The sequence below is a fragment of the Globicephala melas genome, chromosome 15 (genome assembly GCF_963455315.2).
Source record: "Globicephala melas chromosome 15, mGloMel1.2, whole genome shotgun sequence".
Lineage (NCBI taxonomy): Eukaryota > Metazoa > Chordata > Mammalia > Artiodactyla > Delphinidae > Globicephala > Globicephala melas.
This window is the reverse complement of record NC_083328.1, coordinates 71,134,122-71,154,541: the sequence shown is the minus strand read 5'-3', so window position 1 is coordinate 71,154,541 and position 20,420 is coordinate 71,134,122. Positions and strand designations below refer to the sequence as shown.

General features: G+C 47.7%; 1 protein-coding gene and 1 long non-coding RNA gene across 3 annotated transcripts in view; one reads left to right on the top strand and one right to left on the bottom strand.

Annotated features, from left to right (window-relative positions):
* Nucleotides 1-11,101, bottom strand: part of LOC132593432 (uncharacterized) — a 32,473-nt gene extending 21,372 nt beyond the window's left edge. Inside the window, exon 1 of the long non-coding RNA XR_009558892.1 lies at nt 10,991-11,101. This is a non-coding gene — a long non-coding RNA (uncharacterized lncRNA). The remainder of the gene's footprint in view (nt 1-10,990) is intronic.
* Nucleotides 11,102-11,581: 480 nt separating this feature from the next.
* The window catches only part of RIMS4 (regulating synaptic membrane exocytosis 4), a 63,247-nt gene continuing 54,408 nt past the window's right edge, over nt 11,582-20,420 (top strand). The window contains exon 1 of one of the 2 annotated variants that reach the window (XM_030843579.2): nt 11,582-11,747. In XM_030843579.2, coding sequence (XP_030699439.2) covers nt 11,651-11,747 — 97 coding nt within the window. In that variant the 5' untranslated portion in view covers nt 11,582-11,650. The remainder of the gene's footprint in view (nt 11,748-20,420) is intronic. The other variant, XM_060285132.1, reaches the window with a different exon arrangement.

Here is a 20,420-nt window from a genome sequence, read left to right as displayed (position 1 = left end):
CATGGCCCCGACAAGGCTCCTTTGGCCCCAACTTAATTTCTCCTCGCAACTCAAGTACAAGGCTCAGTAGTGAATATATTAGGCAGGATAGACTAATGGCTGCAACAAAGAAGTCTAAAATCTCAGTGACTTCAGACAATAAAGTTTTATTTCTTGCTGATATTGCAGTCTAATTTGCATGTGGTGTGTGCGTGCTCTGCTCTCTGTAGTCATTTAGTCACCCAGTTAACTTCTGTTGGCTCTGCTGTCCTCTAAGTTTTGGAGCACTCTCCATTCAGCTGGGAGATGGGGAAAGCTCCAGGGTTTTATGGGACAGGCTTGTAAGTGACATCTATCACTTCTATATTCCATTATTCAGATCTGTCACGTGGGCTCCTTCTAATTACAAAGGAGGCTGGGAAGCACAGTCTAGCAGTGCCTATAAGAAAAAGTTACAGAAATCGTATGGACTCTGAACTCTGAGAAGACTTTGCCTCAATTAGTTACTCTGTTTTATCAAGATGGTAACCTGAGCTAACAGGCGGGAAAACGTAGTCTTGGGAAGGTCAGCGTCTGGGGGATGAGATACTTTTTAATTCTGCCGTGAAATCTTTTTTTTTTAATTGAAGTATAGTTGATTTACAGCGTTGTTTCTCATGTACAGCAAAGTGATTCAGATAGGTAAATAGATAGATTCTTTTTCATATTCTTTTCCATCATGGTTTATTACAGGATATCGAATATAGTTCCCTGTGCTATACAGTAGGACCTTGTAGTTTATCTATTTTATATATAGTAATTTATACCTGCTAATTCCAAACTCCTAATTTATCCCTCCCCCACCCCTTCCCCTTTGGTAACCATAAATTTGTTTTCTACGTCTATGAGTCTGGTTCTACTTTGTAAGTAAGTTCATTTGTATCATATTTTAGATTCCACGTATAAGTGATATCATATGATAGTTGTCTTTCTATTTCTGATTTACTTCACTTATTATGATAGTCTTTAGGTCCATCCATGTTACTGCAACTTCTACCATTAAATCTTTTTTAAAAAAATATTTATTTATTTGGCAGTGCAGGGTCTTAGTTGCGGCACACAGGATCTTCATTGTGGCGTGTGGGATCTTTTAGTTGCAGCATGAGAACAGTTAGTTGCAGCATGTGGGATCTAGTTTCCTGACCAGGGACTGAACCCAGACCCCCTGCACTGGCGGAGAGTCTTAGCCACTGGACCACCGGGGAAGTCCCTGTCATGATATCTTACACGCTAGTGGAGGATACAACATTTCAGATGGGCAGTTTTAGTTAGTGTCAATATGTAACACGCATATACTCCTTGAATTTACTTTGCCACTTCTAGAAATAGATTCTAAGGAATTAATAGGCCAACAGCGCAATGAGATATATGTGGGGATGCACTTCACAGAATTGTTTATAATATTCTAAGTTAGATACAGCCTAATTGTCAATAACAAAGGAATGATTAAATTATAGGGACATAGAGACATCCCCATGATGGAACACTATACATATTTGTTGATACTAAAATATATCCATGTAATAATGAATAATTTATAAGAGGTGACAAAACCTGATCTTGTTTATGTAAAAGCGAATGAAATTTTCTGCATGATGAGAGGTCTGGGAAGAAGTTCATCAAAATGTTTGTCATTTATATCCAAAACACGCACCCATATAATCCGTGATTGATGACAAAGGGGCCACAGTGGGGAAAGATGGTATTTTCAATAAATGGTATTAGATCAGTTGGATCTTCATGTGGAAAAAAAAATAAACCTTGACTCTTTACCTTGCATTATACATTAAAACAATTTAAAATGCATCATAGATGTAAATATGAAAACTAAAACTCACTACAAAGCCACAAGAATAAGTAAAATTTAAAAAGATGAATAATACAAAGTGTTGGTAAGGATATAGAGCACCTGGAACTCATCTATTGCTGATAAGAGTGTAAATTGGTATAACTACTTTGGAAACGGTTTAGAAGTACCCATTAAAAATAAACACATGAGGGCTTCCCTGGGCGCAGTGGTTGAGAGTCCGCCTGCCGATGCAGGGAACACGGGTTCGTGGCCTGGTCCGGGAAGACCCCACATGCCGCAGAGCGGCTGGGCCCGTGAGCCATGGCCGCTGAGCCTGCACGTCCGGAGCCTGTGCTCTGCAATGGGAGAGGCCACAACAGTGAGAGGCCCGCGTACTGCAAAATAAATAAATAAAATAAACACATGACCACACTATATCTCAGTAATTTGACTTGTAGGTATATATCCAAGAGAGATGGGTGCATATATTATTCATCAAAAAATGTTCATCATAGTAGTTCATATATTTGTTCATTTATAATACAGTCATTTCTTGGTATTCAAGGGGGATTGGTTCCTGGACCCCTGTGGATACCAAAATCCATGGATGCTCTAGTCTCTTATTTAAACGATGTAGTACAGTCATTCCTCCATATCCGCGGGTTCCACACAATGTAGAAATCTGCTGTATCTAACCAAGAATATTATAAACAACTCCGTGAAGAACAGCCACAAATGATGCAGAAACTGTGGAAACAGAGGGCCGCCTGTAGTCATAAACTGGAATCAACCCAAATATCCATCAATTAGTAGAATAAACAAATAAATTGTGGTGTAGTCATATAATGGAGTACTATATAGCAATAAAAGAGAATGAATTAGAATTATGTCCAACAATATGGATGAATCTCACATCCACGATGATGAGAAAAATGAATTAGAAAGAAAATTAAATAATGTATGATTCCATTAACACGAATGTCCAAGAACATGGAAAATGTTGCAAACAGAGGAGGAGAGAACACTTTCCAACTCATGCTATGGAGCCCATGTTACTCTGATCCCAAGTGAATGGACTCTCACTCCTGCTATGACTCATGTACTTTTTTTTTTTTTTAATAAAGTGTTTTTTTAATTTATTTTTTGACTGTGTTGGGTCTTCTTTGCTGTGCATGGGCTTTCTCTAGTTGCCACGAGCAGGGCTACTCTTTGTTGTAGTGCGCGGGCTTCTCATTGCGGTGGCTTCTCTTGCTGCAGAGCACGGGTTCTAGGCGCACAGGCTTCAGTAGTTGTGGCGCGTGAGCTCAGTAGTTGTGGCACACGGGCTTAGTTGCTCTGTGGCATGTGGGATCTTCCCGGACCAGGGATCGAACCTATGTCCCCTGCACTGGCAGGCAGATTCTTAACCACTGTGCCACCAGAGAATTCCCCCTTATGTACTTATTTATTCAGTAATAACTGCTACAAGGATGAAGTAACATCATGGATGGGAAAGCAGTTTGGAAACTGCCCCTTTTTTGAAGATGGGGAAGTAGAGGACCAAGAGGACATGAATGCCATGGTTAAGGAAGGACACATGGCACAACAGTGGGAGAGAGGCCACTCTCCTGGTATCAGGATAGGATGGGTATGGGACGATGGAGGAATATCCAGCTACTTCTCAGTAGGGACCATTGGACATGGAGGTGAAATCAGAGCTGACCCACGTAGCATAATTTGTTTGGCACCAAAAGTTTTCTTTATGCCCACTTTCCCTTAATCTTAAGAGCTTGTTATAGCATCTTGAGGGAAGAGATCACTCTTGGAAAATATATTGCAAATGAAGCTCAGATGAATTCCAAGAGGCCCCATCCCCAAATCTTTTCTGTCCACCTGCTTTTGCTGACCATCTTGGATGCTCAGCCTTTGTTAGTTAATAATAATACTCATGGGTGATTTGGACAGGGGCCACGCATTAACCCGTGATATCACATGAATTCAGCAGCAAGTGCTAGGTTTTATGCTGACTGATTCCTTTCTGGCTCAGGAGAGCTTTTGGGTGCAGAGTGGGAGGCAAGGTGGGAAAGGCCCTTAACTGGGGCTACTTCTGAGACGGACAGGTCTAAGTGAGACTGGTGAAGAAGAAGGAGAAGAAGGGGAAGATGGAGAAGAAAATGGATGGTGGCTAATATTTTTTTATTAAAGTGAAGTGGATTTACAATGTTGGGTTAATTTCTGCTGTACAGCAAAGTGATTCAGTTATACATATACATACATTCTTTTTCATATTCTTTTCCATTATGGTTTATCACAGGATATTGAACATAGTTCCCTGTGCTATACAGTAGGACTTTGTTGTTTAACCATTCTATATATAATAGTTTGCATCTGCTAATCCCAAACTCCCAGTCCATCCCTCCTGCACCCCTCCTCCCCCTTGGCAACCACAAGTCTGTTCTTTATGTCTCTGTGTGAGTCTGTTTCTGTTTCGTAGATAAGTTCATTTGTGTCATATTGTAGATTCCACATATAAGTGATATCATATGGTATTTGTCTTTCTTCTTCTGACTTACTTCACTTAGTATGATAATCTCTAGGTCCATCCATGTTGCTGCAAATGTCGTTATCTCATTCTTTTTTATGGCTGAGTAATATTCCATTGTATATATGTACCACTACCACATCTTTTTTAGATGATGGCTAATATTTATTGAGCTACTACTATTTGCCAACTATCCTATGAGGTATATTATTAGTTTTCCTGATTTACAGATGAGCAAACTAAAGCTCATAGAGGTGAAACAACTTGCTCAATATTACACAGCTAGTGACTTTCAGAGGCTAGTTACTTCCAGAGCTCATTTTCGAACTCCTGACTATCCAACCCGAGAGAGTTACCCACAGAAGTGGAAAGAACATCCAAACCAGCTTGGACTCAAAAAGATGTCAGAGCAGGGAGGGCATTTAGTGGTCATCCTGTGCCACTCCCCTTTTGACACTTGAGGCCCGGAGAGAGAGACTGGCTTCCCCAGGGTCACACCAGGAACTTTTGAAAGAGCAAATCTTAACCTTGCTCTAGGCTGCTAGATCCCAGCTGCTTCCTCCTTTTGATCTGGGTGCTATCAAAGGAGAGCTTCAGATGTCAAGGTTGCCTGGTGGGAGAAGGGGTACAGTAGGAAAAGGTTCTGGGTCCTGGAAAGAAGAGTCCACTGTTTACACCCAGACAGGGCCTCCCTTGGCTTGGGAGAGCAGATGATGGCTTGTGAAATGGCAGGTGATTGTTCTGGGAAGCTTAGGCTACTTCCTCACTCCCAGGAGACTGGATATTGACACATGCTCCCACTTAATCCCTGTTGCTGGACTCAGAGTTAACAGGGAGTTAGCGTGTAGCCCTGGCCCAAATAACACACTGACACTTCAACTATTTACGAATTGTTGATACTCACACCCTTATTAGGTGAAAAATGTATTTAAATTTTTTTGTTCAGAAAAATACATGCTCATGGTAAAAAAAAACCTACACCATAGAGAAGGGCGTAAAGCAAAATATACTGACTCCCACCTGAAAGTTTTCTTATTTCCCAGAGGAAACCATAGTTAATAGCTTCTTGTATATTGCTCCTGAACTTTGCATGTCTATTCAAAGATATTTAAATATGAATATATATGTATATGCATATATACACATATGTATATAAACACATACACACAGATGGGATCATATTATATATACTATTCAGATTTTGCTTTTTTATTTAATTGTATATCTAGGGTATCAGTGCATATGGAGACCTACACTGTTCTTTAAAATGACTGTAGAATTCCCTGTATGGATGTACCATAATTTATTTAATGGGCCTATAGCTTGTTTCCAGTCTCTTGCTGGTATAACAATGCTGCAACAAACATTCTTGTACATATTATACATGTGCATATATGCAGGTAAATCTGTAGAATAAATTCATAGAAGTGGAATTGCTGAGTAAAATGGTGAATTTCTAAATTAAATGATTTGTAGATGTGAATATTTGATAGATACCAACAAATTAATCTCCAAAGATTTTCCATCAATTAATATATACTCCCACTGACAGTGTGTGTTTGTGTCTATTTCCCTGCTCCCACTTCCATACAGTTTATTGTCAAGCAATTTCTTCTTTGTTAGACTGATAGGTCAAAAATGATGGTTCACTTTTATTTTAATTGACATTCCCTTAATTGTGAGAGATACTGAATAACATTTTGCTATTTATGTCATTTACAGATTATATTTATATGTCTGTGAACAGTCTGTTCAAGTCCTTTCTCCACTTCCTATTGGAGCAATGGCCTTTCCATATTGTTTTGTAAGAGCTCTTTATATATTGAAGAAATTCATCTTTTTTTTTTAGCCTTTAGAAAACTTACTGTAGTTTTATAATGTTTTATTATCTGATAGAGCTTATTGTCTCTCATTATTCTTCCCTACTCTCCCCAACTCCACATTTCCTGACAATTTTTACATGTTTGTTTTTCCTTATGAACTGTAAAAATCAGCTTGTCTAGTTCCAAAGGTTCTTTTCCATTTTTTTCTCCATTATTTCTAAAACTCTTTTACAGGCTTATCTTATTTAGCCTTGAAGCCACTGAATGAGGTTTGTGGGCTCATTTTCCAAATGAGAAAACTGAGACCCAAATTGTGTCTTAGCCTTGCCTAAGGTCACACAGGAGGTTTCTTATGGCAAGAATCTGCCCCTACCTCAAGAACCCTGCCTCCTCCTCCACCCCCTGCTTTGTGTGTGTGTGTGTGTGTGTGTGTGTGTGTGTGTGTTGGTTGGTTGGTTGAGGATGACTCAGGAAGTATAGCAGCCCTTGAAACAGAGGCGGCCCAAACCAGGTGTGCAATAAAGCCTAACTTAATTCCTTCTGTCTTCCTATCTCTAACGATCTCTCTCCCTCTCTTTTGTTCTCCGCCTCTTGTGTCTCTCTGTTATTATGTCCCTCTTTTCTAGTCTCTGACTCTTTCTACCCTTTGTTTCCTTCTTTCTCTGTCTCTTGTCCAAAGGGGTGGTTTATTGGGGCAGAAATCACCTCCCTTAACCAGTTCCTTTATTTCTTTTTCTTTTTCTTTTAAGCATAAGTTCCCTCACCAAATAGTAAGTGAAGATGCTCTTGGTGGACAAGAGGAAGGTATGTTCCTGCCCCACTTCGCTCCCTGTTCCCTCACATGCTTGTTTCCTGCCGTGAGAGCACATCAGGTTCTTCCCCAGAGGGAAAACAGAGGCTGGTAGTGATAGGAACGAAGTGACAGGAAGCAGTGGATTGAGCCCTGCAGTGACAGTGGGTCCTGGCTTTGTGTCAGCTCTGCCTGACCCTCGAGATGACCCAGGACTGGGCCCTGCCATTCTGAGGCTTTAGGGGATCCCCTGGCGTGCTCCATAACTGTGCATAGCTCTTTGCAGTTTTTAAAGGGCAGGTACACTCAGAATCTCCATGAGGGAGGTGGGGCAAGGGTGCTTTATCCATTCTGTGGGTCCAGAGCAGGCATAGGTTTTATCCAAGTTACACAAGAAAGTGGTGGCAGAGGCACTTAATGGCCTCTGCTGTACTAGGACCCTCCCACCCAGCTTCTAGCTGAGCCCTGACCCTTAGTAAAGTGCTGATGAGAATTTGCTGAAATATACTGTCTGCCACAATGATGATGATAATAGTTAATATAGAACGCACTTACTATGCACTATGCAATGTGCTAAGTGTTTTATATGCAGTATCTCACTTAACTCCCCCACTTCCCCACTCCCAGCCCCATCAGGTATCATCCGCATTTTATAGATGAGAGAACAGAGACACAGAGAAATTAAGTAATTTGTCTAAGAGAGATAACTATATAGCTAGTAAATGTTAGTACAATTGAGATGAATGGGCGAGTGGGTGGATAGTTGGATGGATGGATGGATGAATGGTTGAATGGATGGATGGATGGTTGAATGGATGGATGGAAGCATAAAGTAATGGTTAGGATGGTTAGGTAGTAGGCTAGGGGACTTGGAGTTACTAAAAGATCTTTATTTGTCTATCCCCATCAGCTCAGTCATGTATTAGCTACTTAAAGGCAAAAATTAACCCAAGGAAATATGAGTCCCCTCTCAAGCTGTCAGTCCACATAGAGAAGTCCACACACAGCAGCATTCACACACAGTCACGGATAAATTCACACTGACCAGGATGTAGGGAGCCAGATACACACACACGTGGACAAGAACAGAAATCTGACATTGATACCTAAATATAACCAACACAGCCCAGTTACATACACACACATGTAGACACTGATACACTAAGAGGTAAGGCAGACACTGAGAAGGACACACTTTTAATAGGAGACACCAGCACATACTCACTCAAGCAGATACAGACCCACACAAAGATTGGGACACATGGCTCATGCACACAGAGGATGGATAAGTGCTCTCTTGTGTCTCTGTCTCCGTCTTTCTCTGTCTCTCTATCTCTGTCTCTGTCTCTCTCTCTCTCACACACACGCACACACACACCAGTGCATACAAAGACCAGGAGGCATGTTGTATTTAAAGCCAGTCTGGATTCACTTAACACAAGGATATGCATCTTGCAAGGACATGTTTAGAGAAAAGGTCATTCACAGACAAGGACACAGATATGCAGAAGTGCCCATCTATTCAGAGACATACACACACAGATGTTTTACACACACACACACACACACACACACACCCTACCCCAACAGGCAGAACACGAACAGGATCAGTCTTTTTCTCGCTGACAAAGCAGCAACCAGGGCCCTCTTGGGTTTAGCTACATTCCAGCACCTTTTACTTCTAGAAAGGTACTCACCCGGGTCTTGCTATGCATGCAAAGTTTTGGAGCCACTTCCCTCCGTGCTTCATCTTAGAGGAGAGATGCTGGAGAGGAGGAGTTCCATCCATATGTGCTGTTTTCTCTTGATGCGGCAAACCTTGGCAGTGCCTCTGTTCCCCTTTCCTTCCCCATCCCCACCCATCCAGCCTGTCTCTTAATCCTGCCTAAGTTATCTTAGGAACTTTCTCAGGCTCAGCCCTTCCTGCCCTCTCCTCAGCCTTGGCCCTTGTTGCCTTCCCCTCAAGGCCCACAGCCTTCCATCTGGCCTTGCTTCCCCTCCTCCTCCACTTCACCTTCCCACGGGACATTCTTTCTCAGCCTCCCCTGCCATTCACATTTTAAAAACAATCAGTGTCTTTTTGGTTCAGATCAGGATTTATCTGAAGAGAAGGAGGGAAGCAACCCTCTAAATCACTCCAATCCATTCCTCGCAGAGCAGCGCCAGAGATGATTTAAAAATGCAAATGTGAGGGCAGTGACTTTATTTCATTTGCTGGTATATGTATATCCCCAGGGCCAAGAACAGTGCCAGGCACATAGCAGGTGCCATTTTCAGCTAAAATGTCACCTCTCCAAAGAAGTCTTCCTAGATTCCCTCGGTTTGGGTAAGATACACACACACACACACACACACACACACACACACACACTTGTAGGTGCACACACATGAACACACATGCATTATAAAGTATGTACACATATATATCTTGCAAATGATATATACATAATATGTCATATAGGTATCATATATATCTCTTATAAGTGTCAAGCTATATATATATATATATGTATGTATGCATATTTTCATGTAGACTTAATCTAATCACATGAGCACTTGAAAAGCAGAGAGTTTTCTCAGTCCAGTAAGCAGAAGGGAAGTTAGAGGGATTCTAAGGATGAGAAGTGTCTGACATCCTAATATATGACCTCGAAGATGGAGGAGGCCATGTGCAAGGACCAGAGAGCCGCTTCTAGGAACTGAGAGTGACTTCCGGCCAATGGCCAGAAAGGAAATAGAGGCCTCCATCCTACAGCCACAAGGAACTGAATACTGCCAACAACCTGAGTGAGCTTGGAATCTGGCCGATATCTCGTGAGGCCCCAAGCAAAGAACCCAGTTGAGCCTGTTCAGACTTCTGACCTAGAGAATGGTAAACTAATAATTTTTTTTTTAAGCCTCTTTGTTACACGACAACTGAAAGCTAACACACGTGTTATCTTAATCCTCACAACCACCCAAAAGGGAGGGTTTGCATCCCCCTTGTACAGATGAGGAAACTGGCAGGTGAGGCAAAGGACTTTGCCTTAGACCACATGCAAGGATAGCGCCACAGTCTGGATCAAAACTCTGTGCTCTTGCCATCTCAGCAGGCTGCTTCAGGAAGCAGATGTGGAAGCAGCTGGGAGAAATTAGACATCTGGGCCTGACTAGGTGGGGACTGAGGTCTTGGGTCAAGGCCAGGGAATGGAGTGCGGGTTTCCGATTGTGATTGTGTTCACCTACAGGGCTCTGCATGTCTGAGCCTGTGTGTGTGTGTGTGTGTGTGTGTGTGTGTGTGTGTGTGTGTGTGAGTCCCTGGGGGTTTATATGTGGGAGTGTCTGGGTGAATGTGTGAGTCTGGTGGAGTGTATCTGCGTCCATGTATGAGTCTGAGGGTGTCTGTGCATCAGAATGTATCCATCACCAGGAATGACTAAGCTGTGGGGCTGTGTCTGAGTGTGAACCTGTGTGTGCCCACTGAGGTGTGTCTGAGTGTCTCTCTTTGAGGGTCTGGGTCTGAGGGTGGCTGTGTGTGAGTCTGACAGGATTTGTCACGGTATTTCTGGGTGTATGTGAATGGGTGCTGAGGGAGTGGGCAACGTTAGGAGGGCCACTGGTGTCTCTGTGTGCAGGTCTGAGAGTGTATCACTGAGTATGAGTGTCTGTGTGTGAATTCTGTGAGGAGTGTGGGTTCATGGGGGTGTGTGTGCCCACCTGAACTTCTCTGTGGGTTCGTGTGGGATCAGAGGGTCTCCCTGTGTGGTTAAGGGTGTCCCTGTTTGTCGCTCTGAGTGTGTCTGCAGGTCTCTGGTTGTGAGTCTGTGTGTGTCCGTGGATGTACCTACCTGTGTGGGTCTCGGAGGTCTGGAGTCTAAGGGGGTCTGTGGATTGGTTACCCCAAGGGTCTCTATGAGTGAGTGAGTCTGGGTGAATCTCTCTGGGTGTGTAAGAGTCTGAGGGTGTCCGTGGTGTACATTGCAGAGTGAATGCACTCTTGTGGGTGCCTGTTTGTGCTCCTCTGCGGGTTCATGTGTGAATCTGAGGATCTCCAGTGCCGGTCACTGTACCTGTGTCGCTTTCCAGCGCGTCTGCGTCCCGGGGGGAGGCCGGTCTCAGTCGGGGACTGGTCGCCTGGATTCGGGGCGAGTATGAGGGCTGAGTGTGGGGGACGGGAAAACTTGGGGGGCGCGGCCCCTGGACTGGGAGCGCAGCAGCCCTGCGCGCTCCTCCCTTGGGGCGCGCACACCTGGCGGCCTGGGCGGCGAGCAGGGGCCCCGCCCGCGCCCTCCGGCTCCCACGCCCCGCGCGCGGCGCCCCCTCCCTCGGGCGGTGCCGATTGGCTGCGGCGGCGTCAAGAGCCCGCCCCTCGCGTCCGGCGATGGGCGCCGCGGGCCAGAGCGAGCTGCGCCGCCACAGCTGCCGCTGCCGCCGCCGCCGCCGCCGCCGCCGCCGCCGCCGCCGCCGCCGCCGCCGCCGTGCTACCGCCACCGCCACGACCGTTACCGCCGCCGCCGGGAGCACAGCGCGCCTCGGGTCCGCGGGCCTCCAGCTCCCGGCCCGCTCTCCGGCCCAGCCGCGCCCGCCAGCCCCGCCGCGGAGCCCCGGCCCGGCCTCGGGCCGCCGCCACCACGCCGCGCGCCGTACTCCGCGTCAAGAATGGGGCGGCCAAGCTGCCCAAGCCGGCCGCCGCCGCCGCCGCGGCCGAGGCGCCCGGCGCCGGTGCGGGCATGGAGCGCTCGCAGAGCCGCCTCAGCCTGTCCGCTTCCTTCGAGGCGCTCGCCATCTACTTCCCGTGCATGAACTCCTTCGACGACGAGGACGCGGGTAAGCGCGTGGCCCGCCCCCGATCCCCGGGGGGCGTCCCGGGAGCCAGATCCCGAGGCCCCCTCCCCGACCCAGTGCTCCCTAAGAGGTGGCCACTCTTTCCTCCCCACCCCCAATCCCAAGCACGCTCGGGGATGCGCCCCCAGGGTCTTCTTTCCCACCCACAGGACCTCAGATCTCTAGGATGTGGGGTCTCCTCGCCTCCCGCCGCCCCCCAGGGACCCCTAGATCATCTGCATTCACCCCTTTTCCGCAAGTGGGCCCTTTGGGTCGCCTGGACTTAGCTCTCCCTACTCACCTGCGCCTACTGAATGCTCCCGGTCTTGTCCCTGGATCCGACCCGCCACCCTCCCCGGGCCTCTTGTATGTGCCCACTCCTCAAACCCCGGGGCTTTGGCCGCCTCACCCCCGGGGCTCCGACGCGCCCCCCGCCATTGGAGGTGGCGCGCAACCTTACCGCTCCATCTTTGTCTTGGCTGCATTCATTGACTCCCTGCACAAGACCCCCGCCCTGCGCCCAAGGCCTTGAGCGCCCCTGTTTGTCTCTCCTCCTCTTCCCCCAGTTCTTTAAGGACTGGGGCGGACCGCGAGGGGACCGGTCGGGTGACGGCCTTTCCTCTCGGTTCTTCCCGGCGGTTCCCCGAGGGAGGCGTAGGGCGGCACCGACTCTACACCTGCGCGCCCTCCGGAGTGTGCCCCTGACCCCGGGTGCTCTTGTGCCTGGAGTAGCCCTTCTAGGTGGGCTGAACCGGGCCACCATACAGCGGCCCGAACCTCAGGATCCCAGGCCTGCGCGCAACCCCAGCCAGAGCCCAAGGGGCGGGGAAATGTAGGGAAAACAGCTCTTGGGGGCCCTGGGACCAGGCAGAGGAAACAGAAGGGCTTCAGATCTGGTTCTGCGGTGAAGAAGCGAAGCCACCAACAGGTGGGGTACCTAGAGGGCTTGGGTGAGAGTTCCCCAAAGAGTGCCAGATTGGGAGTTGGAATGAGGTTCCAGTCTTGCTTCTCTCCGTATTAGCCATGACCTTGAGCAAGTCATGCCACCCCTAGCCTCCACATCCCGATCTGTAAAATGGGATGACAGTACCTCAGACATAAAGGTAAAGTTAAAAGTGTTTTGTAAGGTGAAAATCTGAGAGTATTTTAATTCAATGAGGGGATGAAAGGGAGAGGGGTGTGTGTGGTGGGGAGTAGTAAAATGGTTTCATGGACGCTTTTGAGAACTTGATGAAAATATGGACAAGTTCTCCAAAAAATACACATAGGCACCATCCAAAAATTTTTGTCCACAGTTTTAGGGAGTTCATGGGCCCTGCTTAAGGCTCTCTGCCTGCAGGGACCCTTATCTGGTCATCCCGTTATCTGATAAGCCTTGGATGGAACGGTGGGTGATGGGTGCTCATGTCTTTCTGCTGGTGCAGGAGGCAGGTGGGGAGAAAGGGAGAAGGTTCTCCAGAAGAAAGTGTTGCCTGAGTGAATGAATGGGGCAATGTGAGGCTGACCCCTGACAGACCTGTCTTGCTGTTGACCTGGAGATGGGGGTGGAGTAAAGATGGTTACTGCAGAGCCATTTTACAGAATCTACATTTTACAGAAAAAATAACTGAGGTTCAGAGGCTTAACTTCCCCCGTGATGCAGCTGAGGGCGGTTGTATTATTATTCTGGACAAGGCAAAGTGAGGAGAGAGGTGGAGGGGCTCTCCTAACCCGGTGGCCTCCTCTGGAGCAAAATCCGGGAGAGGAAGTCCCGGCTAGCATGGGGGCTTGGGGAGGGAGCCCCACCTGCCTCGGTGAGCTGGCTCCCCCACGCCTCACTTGACGTTCAAGGACGCTCCTGAAATCCCAACAGGCCACTTGGGTCTCAAGAGGCAAGGTGCATGAGTGGTGGGGACAGGTGGGTTTTTCTTCAAAGTCATGCTCCGTGTCATGGTTCAGATGCCTTGGTTATTATTGTTGGTGGCTGGTGACTTGCTCTGGTCTCACGTGAGTCAGAGTAGATAACTTCATGGAATATTAGAGATTTTTAAAGGTCCCTATTTTTTTTTTCCAGTGGGTTTCTTCAAATTCTTAAGTTTTTCACTTGGAGCACCTAGAAATCATCTTGTCCGACCCTTTTTTGCCCCCAAATTGGTGTGTGTGTGTATTTGTGTGAATGTATGCATGTGTGTGAGATTGAAGCCCCAGTGTGTGTGTGTGTGTGTGTGTGTGTAACACAAGGTCACCCAGTGAGGCAGGCACACAGCCAAGACAAAAATCAGGTTTCTGGTTCTCTTTCCAGTAAGACACTAGCCCTCTCTCTGAAAGAGGATTTTTTAAAAAGTCAAATCTCACTGTGTAGAAAATGGTTCCCAGGTGAAGAGGTCCCAGGGAGCGGCTGGCAGCCAGGAGTTGGGTTTGGGCATCTCATGCTCACTGTCTGCTCATCTTAAGGGATGCTTCGAGTTTGGGAGGGGGAGGGAGAAAGTGAAGTTTCCTTTCAGGAAGGCTAATGAGTGTCTGGTGAAAATAGGAAGTAGGGAACGTTGTCTTGGTGCTTAATTTCTCTTGTTCTTCTCAAAGTCATTCATTTTCTCCTAAAAAAATAAAACCCCTTGGATTTATTCTTTCAGAACGGCACCACCCTGAACTAATTTCGAAAAGCAGTTTGAACATCTCTCAGATACTGTACAGAGACTGCTCCAGTTGCAGGGCTGTCAGAATTGGCTTTGCTTTACCTTTCTCTTCTTTGCTCCGTCCCCTCACCAGTTTCCTGCCCCTCTGTCCCCGATGACTCAGAAGTGTCCCTGATGGGCCTCTGGCTCATCTGGGTGCCTCCCCTTTGTTGCTGCTTCTGACTCCTGTCCAATGCACCTTTTTCATCAACCGTATTGACTCAGAGCCATCTTCAGGGCTTACATGCCACCCTTCAGCCGGTTTCCTGAGAAACTGTATGAGGAGGAGACTTTCATTAGCCTTAACTGGGCCAGAGCACTTTCCTGCCTCCGGCTTAGGAGCCTTGGACATTTTGTCAGCAAAGGAAGCTGCCCCTTCCACCCCTTTCTAGCCACCCTGTGGTTCAGGATGCTGGTCATTGCAGATTCCTAGAATTCCTCCCAAGGAGCATCTTCCATCGTGCACTCCAAATCCATTACTTACACTGCGTTTGCCCCTTTTCACAAAGATGCTGAGGCTTTAGAGAGGCATGCTCTTGGGAGGCATTTTTTGTGTCTGTGTCTTCATGGCTCAGCCTTGCTGGTACTGGTTTTATAATTGAGGAGGGGTGGGGCAGGGAGGAGTTAGACACGTGACCTCTGCTTTTTCACATCTATATTGTTGGTTGCTGGTGACTTGGAGGAAGAAAATAATAGCATGGACCACAGAGGGTCAACATTTTTTAAATGATTACCTTTCTCTAAGTATCCTCCTAGGCACTTTCAATATTGTTTTCTTTCCTCACAGCAATTCTATAAAATTAACATTTAACAGTCCCCATTTTCAGATGAGAAAACTGAGGCACAGAGAGAATATTCTTCAAGGTCACTGAGCCGGGAAATGAGGGTGGTAGGACTTGAACTTGAGCAGTCTGACTCAGGCATCTGTGCTGTTGATTATTATGCTGTTTTGTGCTACGAAAAGGGCTTAGTACAGTACCTGGCACTAGATAGGCTCTCAATACCTGTTAGCTCTTATCTTTCTTATTACCAAGTAAGACTTATTTCTGAGCATGACTGTAAAAAAGAATCTGTGGGTTTGAGGAGGGGGGGTAGCCTGGTTCTCAAAATGTTAGCTTTTATAATTTTAATAAGCTAATTTTATTGCACTGTTATAGCTATTAAGGCAGAGTTGGGCCCTTCTTCTTGGAGGGGGTTTAAAGATGGGATTTGGGGGACTTGCATGTGGAACAAGAGGGTGGGGAGCACTAGCTCCCCATTTCCCTGTTCTCTTTAACAGTTAATTTTCATTACATCTACAGTCCCAGCCCTGCCACTCTGCCTTGGGGCACAGCTGGGGAGCAAGAGTGTCTTCAGTATCCAGCAAATGCCAAAGGGCGTTGCTATATCAGGGTCTGGAATTGAGGCTGGTGTCCCTGAGTCTGACCAAGTGGTTTTGGCGTCCAGTTCTCCCCCACCCGCCCGGGAGAGGGGCGGAGAAGCTGGAGCAGCCAGCTCCGATTTGCCCATAGGATGCTTCTATCCAGCGCAAGGAGGAAGTTGCCATGGCAACACAGGCCGGCTACCGGTCCCTCTCCTAGCAGTTCGGGCCACATTTCTGGGCTGGAAAGCCCTTCGTGGTACTGCCTTCTTCCGCTCAGACCAAATCTGGTGGGTGGGGTGGCGTGGTGGATGGGTCCCACAAACTAGTGCTAAAGCCCACTCCCCTTGTTTTTGGACGGAGGGGAAATGGAGGGGGCTGTCTGAGTGACTTCTCCTGGCTCGTGGGGTGGAGATACTCCGGTCTTGCCAGACAGATCTCAGCAGGGGTAATGAGAGCTCCAAATCCCGCCGCACCCCAGGCACCTGGAATGACCCCGCTGGAATCCCCCCTCCCTTCCCCAGTTTACTCCTTTTGGCAAGGTTTTCTTTCCCAGACCAAGTGCTAACTTTTGTCCTTGAAATTTGACCTGAGCTTTTTCTGGGAAACAAAATGTCCTGCTATCCCATCCCTTCCCCCTGAGATGGTGGGAACAGAGTACTTCAGCCCTAAAGCGGGGCTGGGGCTGGGTGGATAAGGGAGAATGGTGAGGGGGGAGGCCTTAAAGTACCCTTCAGGATTAGGGCCACTTGAGGGCATGAGGTGGAGGCTTTGAAGCCTCCATTCCCACCCCCGTCCCTAGGGCAGGCCACTTCCTGTCCCCCCTCTGCCCCTTTCCCTAATTTACCACCAAGCACTGTAATCTCCTTTATGGGCTGGGAATTGGGCAGAACTCTTCTAGTTTTAGATAACTGAGGCATAGTAAAGAATCGAACCAGTTGTTCCCATCGTTCAAGTTGTGGGTGTGTGAGAGTGTGGACCCAAACTACTTTATCGTAAATTACTCTGAAAGAAGTATTTCAGAAAAATTGGGTGATGGGGAGTCATCCCTTCCCCCATTACACAGATCACTGGCCTGTGGATCTGCTCTGATGCAGTTCGAGCTCTCTCCTAAAATTCTCTCTTTCTCTGGCACCCTCTCTTCCTTGTCCCCAAGCTGCCAGACTGATGGCTTCAGCTTCCTTGGCTTTTGCAGCTGCCAGAGGCCCACCTGGTTCTGTTTGGTGGGAAGGGGAAAGGAGGGGCCCATTCCCCTTGTCTCCCTTTGAGAACTAGGCTCTGCCTTCCTCCCCACCCACCTCCATCCCAGAGGCCGAGCCTGTTCTAACTAACTGAAGGCGGAGTGAGGGCAGGGCGGAGGTGTGGAGGAGAGCACACCGCAAGCCAGCTGACCCTCTCTCCCATCTCAGGGCCTTACTTTTCCTCTGCCTCTTCTGACATCTCTTCATTGTGGCCTTAACCATCGCTTCAGCATTTCTTTTAAGAATTGTTGGAAAGGCACCAGTTTTGGAGGACATGCTCAGAAGGGTGCAGACATCTCCCCCACTGTAATCTGTGTACCGCCCTCCCCCCCACCCCATGATGTTTTCCAGTCAAGCCCACTGTCTTACTGTCAGAGCTCCAGTTCCAAACCCCACACCCAGTCCCTTGGAATGACCGACTGGAATTCTCTCCTTCTCCCACTCAGTTTACTCCATGGGGCTCGGATTTGACTCCACTTTGGTGCTAGGACCTCAGGCAAGTCCTGGGCCTCAGTTTCCCCATCTTGAAAAAGGGGTTAATTATCCTTGTCTGAGCATCTCTTGGGGTTGTAAAAATAAAATGATCAAGAGGCTTGCTTGGCTGTGCTCAGTGCTTTCCATGATCTTACTGAATCATATAGCAGCCAAAGGGGTATCAGCTGTTGCCGATGTACCCATTTTGCAGATGAGGAAAAGCCAGGCAGCTTGGTGTAGTTTAGTGACTTTTTTGGGTTTCATGGTGGTGATTCAAACCCAGGCGTGTTTGACTCCAGAGACCACCCTCTGCCTCTTGGCCTGAAATGGGCAGTGTAAGCCCCAGGGGCTGTGCTTGGGCTGTCAAAACAGCCACTGACAAAGGCCAGGGTGTGAGGGCCTGTTCACATCCAGATGCATCCCTCCAGGGTCTGCCATCCCACTGCATTGCACCCCAGCCCACTGGAGTGCCTTCCTGGCCATCACTTCCTGGATGATCCCCATCAGAGGGCTGCCTGGCCTCCTTGAAGAATCCAGTTGTCTGCCCTGGCCCTGGGGGCTGAGCCATCACCTGCCTCTCCAGACCGATGTAGGCCAATGCTGGATTATATTTAACGCTGTGCTATTTCCACTTGACAGCTCCAGAGAGCCATCCCCCCTCCCCTTTTCTCCTTCCTCCCCCCTCCCCTTCTGATTCACTCGGAAACTGACAAGGCTGATGTCAGCGCCTTATTCTTAGCCCCCGTAATTGTAACTGCATTTAGCAGTGCGCACTTCATTAACAGTTTCTGCGAGGGGGCAGTGAGATGACTGCGTGGCTGGGCAGGGACACGGGTGGGGGTGGGGAGGGGGCAGCTGCTGCAGGGACCCTGGCCAGCTGCCTCTTCTGAATGGACCAGCTGGGCAGGTTCCAGGCCTGGCTTTCCAAGACTAGCAGTCTTGGAAGACCCCTGGGAGAGCATCTAGTCCACTCTCCTCATTAGGCAGAGAGGGAAACTGAGGCTCAGTGAGGCAAAGCAGCTTGCCAAGGTCACGTGTTAAGGATCCAGGGCTCTGGCCTTTGAGTCTAGGTTTTCTTCTTTGGTATTATTCATTCAGCTAATATTTAATTAGCTGCTCAGTGCCAAACAGCATTCTAGGTGCTGGGGCTATATCGGGGGAACAAGGCAGACACAGTTTCTGCACTCACGGAGTTATGTTCTGAGGTGCAGGAGACAGACAATAAGCAGGAAAGCAATTAAACAAATAATTTCAGATTGTGTTAAATGAAATGAAAATAAGACAGGTTGATGGGATGGGAGATAACATTAAGTAAGATAGTCAGGAAAGGCTCACTGAGGAGGTGACATTTGAATTGTGACCTGAATGACAGAGCCAGTAATGGGAATATGAGGGGATGGAGGGATCTAGGCAGAGGCAACAGCTGGTGCAAAGGCCCTGAGGTCAGCGTGGAGTTTGGGTGTTTAGGGAAGAGAAAGCAGACCAGCGTGGTTAGACTGCATGAGGGGAAACGAGGTCAGAGAAGTAAGCTGGGGGCAGATCACTCAACCTGGTAGACAGTGATAAGGAGTATCAGGTGGGGAAACTGAAGTTCAGATTGGGAATGGAAAAGACCCCCAGCTGGGTAAAGAGAGAGAGGCCGAGAACTCCCGAATCCCTGTCTTTTTAGTCCCTTAGACACAGGTGGCTGTGCCTTTAAGTGCATCACGTGGCTTCCTTTCACATTGTAGCTGGTAGTGTGGAGTCTGGGAAGGGCTTTTTCTGCCCTCCCTGCCTGCCCCTCTCTCCTCCTCGACTCTTACCCCACCCAGCTGTATAGCTTCTCAGGGTGACGTAGCTGTGAAACTCTGGGGAGCTTTCGTGGTGGGACAGAAAGAACATGGCTTTGGAATCCAACACACCTGAATTTTTATCCTGCCTCTGCTGCTTCTAAATTGTGTGACCTTGGGCAAGTGGCTTCAACTCTCTGGGGCTCAATTTCCTCATCTGTAAAAGGGGGGCATAATAATAGCAAGTTCTTCAAAGGGTTATTGTGAGTAATACGTTGATATAATGCACAAAACACACCTACCCCAGAGCCGGGTATGTGGAACTAAGATTTCCTCAGTTAAAAGGACTAATGAGATCGCGGGTTTAATGCTGGGCACGTAGTAGATGCTCAGTTAGAGGTTACTGCTGCAGTTGTGGTTGTTACTGTTGGTTTTAACGGGTCAGAATCATCGAGGGGGCTTGTTAAAACATAAATTGCTGGGCCTCACCCCAGAGTTTCTCATTCAGTCTGGGGCGGGGCCTGAAAATCTCATTTCTTTTTTTTCCCAAATATTTATTTATTTATTTGGTTGCACCAAGTCTTAGTTGTGGCTCACTGGCTCCTTAGTTGCAAGCACATGGCCTCCTTAGTTGTGGCATGTGAACTCTTAGTTGCAGCATGTGTGTGGGATCTAGTTCCCTGACCAGGGATTGAACCCGGGCCCCCTGCGTTGGGAGCACGGAGTCCTATCCACTGCGCCACCAAGGAAATCCCCTGAAAAATCTCATTTCTAACAAGTTCCCAGGTGATGCTGATACTGGTCCAGGGAGCCTGCTTTGAGAATCACTGGGTTAGAGAAAAAGCTGGAGAGAAATGAAGGGTTCTTCTCAACTTGGGATGTCTCCTGGCTACCTGTGTCTTAGATGCTGGGGACATTGAGTACCAAATTCAGGACCCGGGTTTAGTCTTCAGGCACTCATGTTTCCATCACATGGTCTCGGATCAAATGAGCCTCAGCTGCTACCCTGCTTTGCACTGGGTTTAATGTGAAGGACCCCATCAATCCTTTTGGAAGTCATCTGTATAAATGATAAATGAGTCGACATGAATAACACATCAGACCATAATATCCTTTTGTGGAATATTGAGGGGCTCAGGTCTAGCACCTTTTACCGAAGGGAACAGGACACGGTCCCT